Source organism: Zootoca vivipara, chromosome 4, assembly GCF_965207765.1.
Source record: "Zootoca vivipara chromosome 4, rZooViv2.hap1.1, whole genome shotgun sequence".
NCBI classification, from domain to species: Eukaryota; Metazoa; Chordata; class Lepidosauria; order Squamata; family Lacertidae; genus Zootoca; species Zootoca vivipara.
Window position 1 is genome coordinate 38,762,144 of NC_142587.1, and position 14,127 is coordinate 38,776,270.

The following is a 14,127-nucleotide window of genomic DNA, read 5'->3' on the forward strand; positions in this document are numbered from 1 at the left end:
TAGGCAGGAAGCAAGGAAGGAGGAGCGCTGGCTTCGTGCCATAACCAGGTCCCCAAGACCTTCTTCAGCTGCTCCTGCCACTTACGGAGTACCAGTGCCACAGGCTGTCTGCCAGCTGTGTCGGAGTTTTTTGGCCCACAAAATACCTACGGTTAGCTCAATACATTTTGGCACATGAGGCGAATAATGGTGCCCCTTCCTCGCTAGGGAAGAAGCAGGAGTGGAATAGAAGTGTATTAAGGCCCATTTTTACAAAAGAGGCTGAATGATTTGCACAGGAGTCCATAGCAGATGTCTGCTTTATAATATTGTCCCTTGTCCTACACTAAAGGCAAATAATGATTTTTTAAAAATATTCAGCCACTCAGTTATTATCTTGAGACAGATGTGGGAACCTGTGGCCATTTAGATACTGTTGGACTCCCATCAGCACCAGTCAACATTGGGGAATGGGAAATATGGGAGTTGGAGTCCAGCAACAGGGGGACAGCTAAAGTTCCCTTCAGCCACCCATCCAATAGCCCTGGGAGCACTGTTAATATGCTTACCTTAGTAAGCTATAGGGTCGCAACACAATCCTGCATGCTTTATATGGCCAAGAACAAGTTTTACTAGAGCTACGCTCTAGAATATGCACATAGATATTGCAGCTTTACTAGCATGCATTTTATTCTCCTTTTAAATCTACGGGACTGAAGAGATGGCTGTATCATGTGCTAGTTTATCCTGAGATCTCTTTGGACAAGCTCTGGGACCTAAGTATTCCTTTCTGCTTTTCATTATTTGCTCTATTATAATTACTCTTTTTTTCTTTTTGGCACAAAACTCTGGTGTGACAGCCTTGACTAGTCCCTTTAGCATTAGTGCTCCTTAACAGTGTTCAGGATGGGAAATGAAGTTCAATTAGCTGTATTTATTAAACCATGATTAATGTAGGATTACTAGTAATCACTGCAGAAAACCTTCAGAAGGGAATCTGCTACAGTAAAGAAAGCAAAAGAGAGTTAATAGCTGAAAGTAATAAGATGGCACTGGCAGACCAATGTACACCTGTGAACTCAGTGGGGCATCCTGAGCAGACAAGCATACGGTAGCATTGCACCATTACGTATTTATGATGCACACACTTTTGTGGGCTACAGTTCCCTTCATGAAAGCTTATGCCATCATATATTACAGCGCAATCCTCTGCATGTTTGTTTGAAAGTAAATTCCCCTGTGCTGTGCCCACGTTAAGCGCGGGCTAGCCTCATTCTTTCAGGTGCTGCAGCCTGGTTCTTTGTAGGTTAGCCCGAAATATTGCATTTAAAAATATCACGCTACAGTACGCGACTACGCGTCTCAAAAAATTATTTTTCAGGAAACAATATTAACGTTGCCGAAGAAATGAGCTCTTTCGAACAAACGCGCACGGGCGGGAGCGACAAAATAACTAGTATACTCAGCCAAAGCCACTTGGAGGAGTGGAGAGAAGGCCTAGAGCGTCGGTGCCCGCGGTGACGCGTCGGGGTGACGTACCTCGGAAGTAGCCGAGCACCCCTTTCCGGAAACAAACAACGTTGCCTTCCTCTCAGGAAGGGGCGCCGTTCCCGTGAAGTCGTTGGAAACGGTTGAAGGGGTGGGGGGTGCGGGGCTTTGGCGCTGCATTAGTAGGCGACCTGCTCGAAGGGTCGGCGTTTTGCCACTTAGTTAGGATGCTGCGCGGCCTGAGCGGCTGGTTCGGCATGAGCAGGGAAGGCGAGGAAGAGAAGCCGCCTCTCCTCGAAGGGGAAGCCGGAGTTGCTGCCGAGGAGGGAGAAGAGGGGACTGGAGGGGACGCGGCAGTGCGGAGCCAGGAGCAGGTGGAGCTGCAGAGGGACTCGGACCCGTTTCTGAACCAGGCGAAAGGGCTGGGCAGTGAGTGTCTCCCTTGTTCCCCTTTAACGCCCTTTCCTCAAAGCCCTTCCTCTCCTCCAGACTCCCAAAGCATCCCTTCAAGCCAGCCCAGCTCATGTAAATAACCCTCACAGCCGCCCTTTTAATATAGCAAACCACCTGCTCAGGTACCCTCTTAGCAGTTGCTTGGAGTTAAGCCCCCCCCCCCGACGTGCATTTGCGCAGCGTGGAGCATCGCAGGAGTGTGCTCACTAGGGATTACTGCTAACCTAAGTGCGGCTTTCAAAGCAGCAGCCTGTAGCCTGTTTTACTCCGTGAAAGTTGCCTCGGCTTTCGTTAGTATGGATTGTGGGTTGCAGCTAAGTAGCCCTATGTGCAAGTACTCGGGGAGTAAGCTTCGCCCACTTCTGCGGGCCTTATTTCTGAGCAAACCTCCTTTTGAAATTATTGCTTCTCCTTCAGTGAGCACCCCCTCTCTTAAAGAGTTGCATCTTTTAAGCAGGAGGAAAACGCAAATCGCTCACCTCTTTCAGGGACAGTAGAAAAGGTTCAAGAAATGCCATGCCATGGATATTTCTTTAAAACAGATATGTTCTGTTACAGTTCCATACATCTTAAAACATAAATGATATTAACAAAAACAGTGGGATGTCAGCTTTGTGCCTAGTGTTTTCTTTGTTTTTGTGAAGTATGACTCTTTAAAATAGGAACACTTCAAAATTATGGTCTCTGGATGCGTTATTAATTGGGAAATAATGGTACTGTATCTTTATGCAAGCCCTGTTCTTTTCCAATTTGCAATAATGATACCGCTTGAGTTATTAAAAGTAGTATGTGACTTCTCTGAACATAATTAGATTTCTCTATCAACATTTTGTACTTTACTGAATTGTCATTATTTGCTTTGAATTTAATAGAAACTACCCCAATTGACTTTAAATTACAACTGAGGAATGGATAGTAAGCAATAAAGCACTAATTCCATAGTAGTTAGGTTTTTTCCCTAATGTAACGGCAAATACAGCTAAAATAAGGCATTAGTTATCAGTGATACAGATAAATGTTAGCTTTTTATATCTGCAAAACAGATTGTCTTCATATTAAATTCCATTTCTGTTGCTGTGTACTTTAGTACAGCTTCAAATGCGGCATCTTGAAAAAGGTACTGTTACCTTAAATTTTTACATGATACACATTGCTCTTTCCCACTGTGCAAGATGCACAGTCCAGAATTCTTCACATCTGCCACACACACACACACACACACACACAGGTAGAGGGAAATTAATGTGGCCTGTGCATCAATATGTGATTTTCTAGGACCGGGTGGCTTAACTTTTCATATAAAGTGGGCCACAAGAGTACTTCGGCATGGAACCCACAGGCCGCAAATTGCCTTATCACGTGGGGGGAGAAGCAAAAAATTGACACACCCCAAGCCCTCGTGCTGCATTCCCAAAGCTGGGTGAGGCCAGAGGTGGATTTAGGGTAGCATGGCCTGTTCAGTTGCAGTTGGCACTGAGCCTAGGGGGCACTGCAGAGTATTGCAACTATGAGGTAGTGAACTGAGCAAAATTAAAATCAAGAAGACTGGGGGCGCCAGATTTTGGCCTCGCATAGGACACTGCTGAAATTTGAAAGACCAAAGTCCACCCCTGGCAAGGTACCAGGCTTTGGGAAGGAGGAGGGAGGGCTCTAGGACCCTGCCAGAACCACCTGGCTTTGGTGAGGCAGCACAAGGCAAGGTGGGTATGGGTGTGTGTGAGTGTGAATTATTGCTGAGGGCTGCCAAAAATGCCTCAAGGCCTGCACATTAGACCACACTGTTCTAGGAATTGTAAGAACTGAATGACTGACACTGTAAGGCCCTAGTAGGTTATCATGCAGCATATCTTAAAGACTTTGTAATAAAGAAAAATGTAATGTAATTGTCTTATTTCCAAAAGGTTATCTCTTCAGTTTTGCCACTACTGCCACAAAAAAGATATCTGAGTCAGTTGCTGAAACGGCACAAACTATAAAGAAGTCTGTAGAAGAAGGAAAAATAGAAAATATAATTGACAAGGTAACTTTTCTGCTGTAAATAGTTTCTTAATAAATTTAATATCTGTTTTTGCATGTTCTACTTATATTTAATGAAAAGGTAAACCAAATCTACTTGATTATTGGACTTTATATTGGACTTTTAAGACTTCGAGCATGAGATTTTGTATACATTTTTGAATCTCCTTGTATATGTGAAGGTTGTTTATACATTTAATATTTGCACCTCATGGTGGTTTACCTTTTCATTGTTTCACCAACATCACCATGTTGTCTGTTTGTTGCTGCTACTTATATTTAAGGCTACTGACATTATGGGTTTAGTGCCAATAAAGTGTTTTGATCAAGCACTGTATTCAAGGAATAAAAATGGAAATGTAAGCCAGATCAGCAGCTAATAAAAACTTGATTGAGCTAATTTAGAAATATTTTACACACATGAATTAATCAGTACCACTCGTTTAAATTTTTATTCTTAATAATGCAGTAATATAATTCAGGCAAACCAAGCACACATAGAAAATATCCTGGAACAATTGTAAGCAGTTTACAAGAAATATATCAATTTGTGTTGCAAAAAAATATTATTTGTGAGGCCAATATTTGATATTTTATGCTGCCTTTTCACAGTTGTGTTTATCAAAGGTAGTATCCTAGAATGAAAGCAATTAGAAACTTGTTGACACTATAATGTACAGTCTGGAGGCACCAAAGTTTGAAACACCAGTCTAGAATGAGAGCCTTTGGTGTGTTGTGGTTTTAAAACTACACACAGCGGTAGCAGTTAAGGTTCTCCATGATGTGTTATTAGAAATAAGTGTAGTCATGCTTTTTCCAGCGAATATGACATGACAGTCCCAGATCTGACTATCATTGACTTGTTAAACCAAAAAGTCAATGAACCTTTTCCCAATGACACAGCTCCTTTTTAGCACAAACAATCAAACCAGAAGGCCTCTAATTAACCATAGCTTCTCGTTTCATCCAAACTAGGAAGCTTTGGTTACCAGATTCCAAGAAACACAGGATATTAAACTATGTTTAAAATTAAACATATTAAGCTATGTTTTAATATCCTGGCCTATTCAAAATGCGGCAGCCATTGCTTTCTGCTGTGGATGAAATGGGAAACTGGTAGGTTTCCTCACACCAGGAAGGAACTGTGTAGATGAGCAAAAGGTGTCCCAGCTTATTAAACAGAGATATATGGCTTGAGTATTATATTTGAAAACTACAGTTGACATTATGCAAATTTCTTTGTGTAAACAGTTTTAAGAGATGCAAAGAATAACAAAAGAGATCTGATAATGTTTCTCTTCTATTCAGTCAGTTAAACCTGCCCTCGAGCTATTATTTGTTTCTGAAACCTGTTACACATGAGCCTGCTATAGGTGTCCCTATGCTAGCTCAGAAGATTGGAAGAAGAACTGCATTGGTCTTCTAGCAGTTTCTGTCGGATACAATAGAAAATTCCCAGTTGGTTCAATCACAGCTTGCAAACACACTCTGCACACTTTTTAAATGGTTTAAAAAAATGTTTATGGGATACTATTGACTATTCGTCTCCTCTCATACCTATATCTTAACAAATAATTATGCTGCTGGAAGAAAGGGGGCAGAGTCTGACAGGTTAAGAGAGGAAGGCATGTGGAGGTATCCCAGTACTCAGTTTGAAGTACTTTAGGTTGGCTCCAGACCCACCTTTCATGAATGGAAGAACTCCTTTCATGAAAGCAAGAGATCAAGATCCAGTGGAGGTTCTTGTTGAAGAAAGGTGGGTAGAGACTCTTTTGCCAATTCCCCCTACAGCCCTCTGTGCCATCTCCCATGCTGTACCAGGACATACGGTACTACAGCCCTTTGGAAGAGATTTTCAGGTGGCAGCAAGGCAGATATATGAAAATAGCCTCCCCAGCCTTCCTCCAGAAGAGGGCTGCATGGATGGAGTTGTATCTGTGCATAGTCTGGATCCAAACCTTTGTATTGAGGGCAGTTGCATTCAAGTCACTATACAATGTGCAAGTATTTGGGTGTACTATTGGAATCTGATATATACATGTTACAGATTTGAATTTGGTTGACTTTGGGCAATACAAATAAGATTCCAGTTTTGCATGTAAATAAGTTGTTGCTAACAGTGAGAACCCAAGTAGTCTAGCAAATTTGTTGCTGTTCTATATATAACTTTGTTTTTTCTTATAGACAATTATAGGAGATTTTCAGAAGGAGCAGAAAAAATTTGTTCAACAGCAGCAAACAAAGAAATCAGGTAATGCATAACAGCGTAATCTTAACCAGGGCTGGGAAGACACAGGGCAATGGAATCCCTGCTGCATCTGCAGCCCTGCCAGTCAGGGTGTAAAGGTTTTGGGGTTTTGTTGCAGGCCGGCACAGCACAGGTGTTTAGATTGGGTCCCTCTTTTGGAGCTGAGCCAGCTTTGGATCTAGTGGGTCCATCACAGGTCCTGTCCCACCACTGCAGCGTCCTATTTTGAAGCTTAACGGTGATTTCTTTCTGCCAGTGGGAACACTGGCAGTAGTAGCATGCATTCCCCTCTGCTTTCAGATAGCACAGTAGAGATCTCTGTGGCAGCAGACACATGCACACACACTGCCAAAGGGACACCTGGAGCATCCTAATTCCCTCAGCTAAAAATGAAATTTAGTTGGGAAAACTTTTCACACAGATCTTGGCAAGAGGCCTTTTTCAATCAAAAATGCCTTTAGTTCACATGTCTTCTACTACTGAATGTAATATACATATGCTCCCCTTTTCCTTCCAGAAGCAGCTATGCCTCCTTGGGCATACAGCAATGAAGAAGAAACAATTCAGCAACAAATACTGGCATTATCAGCAGTAAGTAGTGTTGTGTTGTTTCTGTTTAAGGTTCTTCTTCCTTCTCCTTTTTGCCTACCTAAAACAGGACTTTACATTTTGAGGCATCAATGTGTTAAATAATAAAACTGTTGATGGGATTTAGTGATATCATGTTAATTGATGATATAAAGACTTCTTTTATTGAAAGGTGTTTTCCCATGTATCTGGCAGAGCTGCTTGTGCTGTAAGTTACTTTTCAAAGTAATTGATTGACAAGTGCTCTTTGGAAACAGAAGCATAACCTTTTCACCATTGACAGATGGATTATTATTTTTTTGCAAAGGACCGAAGAAACTTCCTGCGTGACCCACCAGCTGGGGTTCAATTTAATTTTGACTTTGATCAGATGTATCCAGTGGCATTGGTAATGCTCCAAGAAGATGAACTTCTGAACAGAATGAGATTTGATCTTGTTCCAAAGCAGTGAGTGATCTTCCTATATTTTCATAAGCTGTTGAACAATTTTTTAAGTCTGAGTAAAAATAATAGCTTCGTGTAACTTGCAATATTTACTAATATTGTGTTTCTATTTGTATATTAAAATGTGGCAATAAATAGTTCATGGTATTCTATTCTGAAATTTAAGTCACAATCTAAACTTGAACATTAAATTATTTCTCAGTGGGGTTTTTTTGTTTTGTTTTGTTTTTTTGGAAACCTAACTTCCCAAATACTATTATGCCTACCTCTGAGGAATTTTATTTTATCTTTGTCAGAGCTAGTAATAGTTTAGTGTGAGCTCATAGCACAACCTTACGCATAACTACTCAAAAGCAAGTTCCATTTAGCCCAATGGGAATTATTCCTGGCCAAATATACCGGTATGTAGGTTTATAGCCATCAGGTTGGATCCAGATATGCCCACCTGCAAACTCCAATCCAGCAGAGGCTTCCAGTGGAAAAGGAGGAAGAGTGATTTTTGTCATTTCCCCCTTTTTCCATGCAATCTCTCATACTGTTCTGGAAGGTCCTACAACTCTTCTGAGCTACTTTGAGGGGAACTCCTGCTCCGTTCATCTCTCCACTATGCATACAGTAAACTCCCATCTTGCATGCATGTTTCATGTTATATAGTGTAGTTATCAAAACCATATATTTTATTGTCTCCAGTGTAAAAGAAGATGTGTTTTGGAGGAATTACTTTTACCGTGTCTCCCTGATTAAGCAGTCTGCACAGCTCACAGCACTGGCTGCACAACAGCAAGCCGTGAGGAAAGAGCAGAATGGCAGCCAAGAGGATAGACAGCTAGCAGGTAGAGATTTGTTTCACTACATTGGATGGCGACTCCTTTCTCACCTGGCTGACAAATGCACATTCCAGACTTTCTCCTTCAGTCACTTTTTAAACATTTCATGTGGTGGAAGTTTCATAAATATTTGCCTTCAACCAATTGAGAACAAGCAAAATAGTTTCGTTATAGCTCCACAGATATTGTTATTGAGGAAGAAAAATCTAAGATATATATTTCCACAATATATCACAAGTTCAGGACTATAGTTCAATTTCTTCACAATAGTCAGTTATACTACTTTCTCTGTTAAGAATTAAAAATAGTTTCATGTAGAGAGTTTTGTTCTTCATGAAAGCTGTGCTGCTACCTTTTGGTGGGGATGAAGCCCTAGCCTTTCACCTCAGGAGCTGAACACGGGAACAACACATTGTTCCTTCCTTAGCTCTAAGGCTAGGAGGAAGATAGAGTGGTTTGGCCATTGCACTGAAACACAAGGAGTACCTTGAAAGCACAAGGTTAAACTACCAAGGCTCCAAATTTGGAGCCTCAGGGGGAAGCAGAGTATTATCACTAATCTCACATTATAGCACAGTATAAGGCCAGGGACAAGGGGATGGGTAGCTCCTGGCAACGACAAAATCCGTTTCAGCTATCAAGGCCAGTGAAGAATTGTGGAATCATGTTCAGACATGTGAATAAGCCGTGCAGATGCATATGAGCTGCAGCAAGCATAGAAGTTGTGCACACACACTCTTTCCCTTCCACAAAAAAGAAAGCAAAGACACCTGTGACCAAAAACCTTCAAAGTACATTTTGTTCAACCATAGTTAACAAACCAGAAAATCAAACTTGTTAACGTGGCTTGTACAAACCACAATTTTACCATACATAAAGGGAAGCTGCAGCTTGTTATAAATCAGAACCAGAAGCTTTAAATATCCTTGGTGTGAAGAGAGGAAGGGGAGGAAGTGTGTGAGTGTATTGTACTTCATGTATAATGATAAAACCATGGCTTGTTATGTTTGAGTCACTGTTCACTCAGCCACAACTTAAGCTTTAAATGCTCTTCTAAATTCTATCCTTTCTGTCTCTTTCCTAGAAACTGTACGACCAAAGACACCACCCGTAGCGATCAAATCTCAGCTAAAGCCTCAAGAGGTAACATTATTCTCCACTTAAGATTAGTATGTGTATTTACAGCATAACCATTTTTTATACTTTAAGTTTTTTAGTTGCCTGTTAGTTTGGCCAACTCCTAAATTGCTTCACAAAAAGCCCTTAAACAAATGTAGTGGAGGAATCAAGAATTTGGCTGAAACAAGGTTTAAAATGGTGGCTGTTTGAGGACCTTCAGAATACTGAGCAAAGGAGATAACCCTTTTAATTGAGCGATTGCCTATGATTGGCAGGTTCTAGCTGAGCAGCTAAAGTGCAATTCCCCCTTCCCAACACAGCACTTTGCTTCCTCTCTTTGGGACACTTTTTGGTTGATTCAAGTGTTTTATTTATACCAGGCATCCCCAAACTTCAGCCCTCCAGATGTTTTGGACTACAATTCCCATCATCCCTGACCACTGGTCCTGTTAGCTAGGGATCATGGGAGTTGTAGGCCAAAAATCTGGAGGGCCGCAGTTTGGGGATGCCTGATTTATACCATTAATGCCAGATGTGGGATGGGACAGTGGAATGGTCCAAGGGCATAGCTCAGTGCTGAATTTTCCAGCTGGAAAAGAGGTAGCTGTTTTTGTGTTGTTGGTCAGCACCAGGTATGCGAAACCTTTGACCCTCCAGATGTTGCAGGACCTTCATACACAATGCCCAGGTTTTCACCCTGGGGACATCACTAACGGCTTGACTTCACCTCCGCACTCCGTTGTCTCTTGAGACAGATGGATGCCAACAACCGCTCCCACTATCCCTGACAATGTCTGCTGGGACTGATGGAGTTGTAGCTCAGCAACATGTGGAGGGCCAGAGATTCCACATCTGACCTATGCTTTCTGCTACAATGCACATCTCATAAGATAGTAATACAGAAGGAAAATGAGGGCAAAAAGACTTTGTCTATCCCTTCTACCTGCCATGGTGATTCTCATGAAGATAAGCTATTTTACAAATTCCTATTAGGCCTTTCTTCTGTGTAGAGATTCTGTGCATGTGACCTCATTGTTTTCCCTTTCACTATAGGGAAACGGAACATAACATTAAGGAGAAATGTCCATGATATAAGTATATATATATATATATATATATATATATATATATATATATATACTTTTAAATTCCTTCACCATTTCCTGTAAATAAATATTTCCTTCCTTTTTCATCTCCAATTTAAGGAGGAAGAAGAAATTTCAACTAGCCCAGGTGTATCAGAATTTGTGAGTGATGCTTTTGATGCATGCAGCTTGAATCGGGAAGATTTGAGGAAAGAGATTGAACAACTTGTACTTGACAAGAGCAAGGAAACAACTACAGTAGAAGGTAAAAAAAAACCTTTTTGCAAATTCTGCTCCCACTCGTTATGGGTATATTAAATTTGTAAATTTATTCCATATTTTAATCAAACATAGCTTTAGAAATATCCCCTTACCCAAAGAGGATAGGCTACCTGAAAGAGTAAGATTTATGCCTTTATTTACTTATTTGATTTATTTATTAAGTTTCTATACCACCCTTTATCCAAGGCTCACAGGGTGGTTTATAATAAGCAAAGCTAGAAAGGTGTCCTGTTCTTAACACTGCTCATCTTCCCTGCATTCTGAAGTCTTGAAGTATCTTACCATAATTGTTAACAGCAGTATCCTTTATATTCCTGGACTGTGGCTTAAGCAGTATGTGCAGGAAACTGGTTTTGCGGATTTAGAGTACTTGGATGTCTAGGTTTATAGGAAGTGCATATCCCAAGGAAGAGAACAGTGTTGAAAAGAAAATGAAAATGTCACTAATTTGGGAACAGCTTTTTCATACATCTTACTTACAAGCAAGGGTTTGATTTCTATATGTGCTCAGATCTGGCCCTTCCAGAGTATTATTTCAATTGGCATGCCTTGCATGTGATTCCCAAGTGCATAGCATTTGGAATATATTTTAGTCAAAAATATGGCAGTTATTTCTTGATGTACAGGTTTGTTTTCTACACGTTCGTGCTTAAGAAAGCTTGGAAATGTGAATGCCAAAGAGAACAGACTATAAAGAAGTATTTAAACAATTGTGATTTTCCCTTACTTGCAGTTTGAACTGGTACACATAATTTTGTTTTGTGGGTAGACTAGTCCTTATTAGCAAAATTAGTACCAAATTAGTGCAGCATTTATTCAGTCCTGTGACCTGTATATGTTTTGTTTTAGAAGAAACTGCAGACTGGGAAAAGGAACTACAACAAGAACTTCAAGAATATGAAGTAGTTGCAGAGTCAGAAAAACGAGATGATAACTGGGACAAAGAAATAGAGGAAATGCTACAAGGAGAAAATTAGCCACTGCAGAAATCTTTTTTGGAAACTGATGTGAACCCATTTTTATACTTGCTTCAGAAACTTTTCTAAGGCATAAAATTGCTCTTTGTGAAAGAAAGAGAGAGAGAGAGAGAGAGAGAGAGAGAGAAAGAAAGAAAGAAGACTTCAGGTGATATGTAATCGGGTGTAAAAAACAGTTCTTTGAAAATACTGTCAATAATCCAGTGGCATATGAGGCAAGTTTTTAAAAGTTAAGGAAACAACAAAAGTTAGCTGGAAAATGTTAGCTGGATAATCAGAAGTGAATTTTAAAAATATTTTGTGAGCTGCTTTCTGTACTGGGGTTAAAATTGAAAACTTCTAACTATACTCCTACAAGTAACAGGAAGTCATGTTAATATTTTGATCCCTTTGGCTCATTTATAAATATAAGTTCATAATGCATCTAGGTATTAGTTCCTTAATACCATATGTTCTCTTAGAAAGTGTTATCAGGCTTTGTCTATAGCTTTTTTATCTTAGCAGAACCTCGGCACCTGGACATCAAAAGCAGTAAAGGTTTAGTGTGATGATATGGTGTGGCTAATCAAAAATTCGGTGATTCAATTATCCTCACTTTAGTCACTAAACAGATAAAGCAATGACTGCATAAGATATACATAAATGGCACATCAACTGGCTGAGGGTTCACTTACTTTATTGGGATTTTTTCACTCCAAGAATAATCAAGCGTTTTAGAAGAAAAACTGTTCAGTTCTTCTGTTTAAGATAAAAGTATCTCTTCATTTAATTGCTAAAATGTATAATGTACTTTAGAGGGAAGCATAGATTAAAGAGTAGAACCAAAATGTAGGAAGAAATTCAGGCTTGACCTGTGGGTGTGGTTGAGTAGTGCTATACTCATAAGTGTTAAATGTTTATTAAGGTGTGGGAGGAACACTGTAGTGTGAATAATCAGAAGTCAAAATATGACTGCCATCCTAGACTGACAAGACAACACTACAGCTGGATAAAGGAGTCAGAACTAAATGGAAGGTAATATGTTATATTTAGCAGTGTTGCAGGAGACTACACATCTAACTTTGGGTCAGTAACTAACTTCTCTTGCCTTTGTTTAAAATGTAAAGTACTAGGAACTTGATTTTATGAGCAAACTCCTGGAGAATAAACTGGTTACTAGTAACTGAAATGATGGTTGCTAAAGCATAATGTTAATTTTGCTTGATGTCCAGATGTAAAGAATTAATGAGACATCTTTTCCTACTAATTCCCAAATAAAGATTTCACAGATCATAAATAAGCTATTGTTTTCCTACAGAAAATAGCTTGGTTCTCTGTAATACATGAACAAGTTATTTGGCTTTGTGTGAAGTCTGCACTTCTGAGGATCTTTATGCTAATGTATACAGTGTAATACACTGCTACTATACTAGAAGGCTAATACAAAATGGAAACATTATATAAAATGAAGTAGATACTGTGCATTAGAAGAGAATTTATCTGAAGTGGTAATCGGTGTTGTCAATTTTTTACAATAGGCACCCTTTTTAAAAAATGTAACAAATGTTAAAAGTCCAAAAATATTTATTAAGAGATGTTTCTATGCAGATTGAGTTTTCTGTTGCACACTGCCAGATTGGATTAAGTTTTTCCTTCAAAGGGCACAATGGTTGCAAAACTAGGCTTGGGATGGGGGTGGGGGCTTTTCCTTTAGCAGGTATAGCCAAGCTGGGTCTTAACTTGTCTTGTAGGATGTCTTATAGGCTGTATTATTCTTCACCCTTACCAAAACAAGTACTAGGGGTGTGATTTACACACAGGAATACATAAAAGGATTTGACGTCCCTGTATGCCTGCTTTCAATAAACCTTGTTTATTTTAGATGTGTAAACAGTACAGTACCTGGACTGAGGTTAGTGTTCACTTACTACACTGTGCTGAAATTAGATAGGCACTAGGGTTGTATCCAAAGTTACTCTTACCTGGAGTAGATCCACTGAAAATAATGGACACGACTCCCCTGAGTCCATTAATTTCGGGGATCTATTCTAACTTAGTTGCATACTGTTCTAAAAGTGTCTCCAGGCCTCCTCTTTGCTGATGCTACTCCTTTAATGCGAAGTACATTTCTTCCTGGATAAAGCAGGGATAATCAGGCTGTGTTCACACTGAATTGCCCCACCCGTTGAGAGACCACGGTTTCACCCACCAGCATTCCATGTTTAGCAGCTTCAGGAAACATCAAAATACCTGTCCAGGATTACAAAACAACTCCTGAAAATGAAGTGGACTCACCCCAGCCTGGAGTGGGGCGCTTTGCTGAGAAAGCGCCTCAGGAGTAGAAGGCATCCCGCAGCGGACATGTGCGCACCCCGCCACTACCAGCGAGAGAAGGAAGCGCGCCTTGGACTACAACTCCCGCGAAGCAATGCGGGCTGGAGGGAAATCGAGAGGGCATGCTGGGAGTTGTAGTCTAGTCAGAAGTCTCATGGCTGCTTCTCGAGCGAGTCCTTGGCTCGCTCCCTCACTAGCCTCTTCACCCGGGCCCAATCTGTGGGCGTATCTTCTGCATCACATGACACGGGAAAGGGTGGTCGGTGATTGGCTGAGGGGAGGCGCTTCCGGCGTAGGCCGGCTTGTTT

The 14,127-nt window shown here is 40.5% G+C and overlaps 2 protein-coding genes across 3 annotated transcripts in view; one reads left to right on the plus strand and one right to left on the minus strand.

Annotated features, from left to right (window-relative positions):
- CTPS2 (CTP synthase 2) overlaps positions 1-14,038 on the minus strand; it is a 67,709-nt gene extending 53,671 nt beyond the window's left edge. The window contains exon 1 of the mRNA XM_035116088.3: positions 13,781-14,038. Within this exon, the coding sequence (XP_034971979.2) occupies positions 13,781-13,848 (68 nt within the window). The 5' untranslated portion in view covers positions 13,849-14,038. The remainder of the gene's footprint in view (positions 1-13,780) is intronic.
- On the plus strand, positions 1,568-12,785 carry SYAP1 (synapse associated protein 1). Of its 2 annotated transcripts, none has more exons than XM_035116095.3 (9): positions 1,568-1,896; positions 3,822-3,940; positions 6,121-6,187; positions 6,702-6,775; positions 7,080-7,219; positions 7,907-8,049; positions 9,128-9,186; positions 10,368-10,512; positions 11,379-12,785. In XM_035116095.3, exons 1-9 carry the CDS (start codon positions 1,695-1,697, stop codon positions 11,504-11,506), a joined length of 1,077 nt encoding a protein of 358 aa, XP_034971986.2. In that variant the 5' UTR covers positions 1,568-1,694; the 3' UTR covers positions 11,507-12,785. The 2 variants fall into 2 exon arrangements, with proteins under 2 accessions (XP_034971986.2, XP_034971987.2); XM_035116096.3 differs by having other exon boundaries at positions 11,382-12,785.
- Positions 14,039-14,127: the final 89 nt, after the last annotated feature.

Excerpts from the sequence above, each read along its gene's own strand:
- SYAP1 (XM_035116095.3), top strand. The coding sequence starts at position 1,695 with ATGCTGCGCGGCCTGAGCGGCTGGTTCGGCATGAGCAGGGAAGGCGAG. Across the intron at positions 6,188-6,701 it reads GCAGCAAACAAAGAAATCAG|AAGCAGCTATGCCTCCTTGG; the intron begins GTAATGCATAAC and ends TTTTCCTTCCAG. Across the intron at positions 6,776-7,079 it reads AAATACTGGCATTATCAGCA|GACCGAAGAAACTTCCTGCG; the intron begins GTAAGTAGTGTT and ends TTTTTTGCAAAG.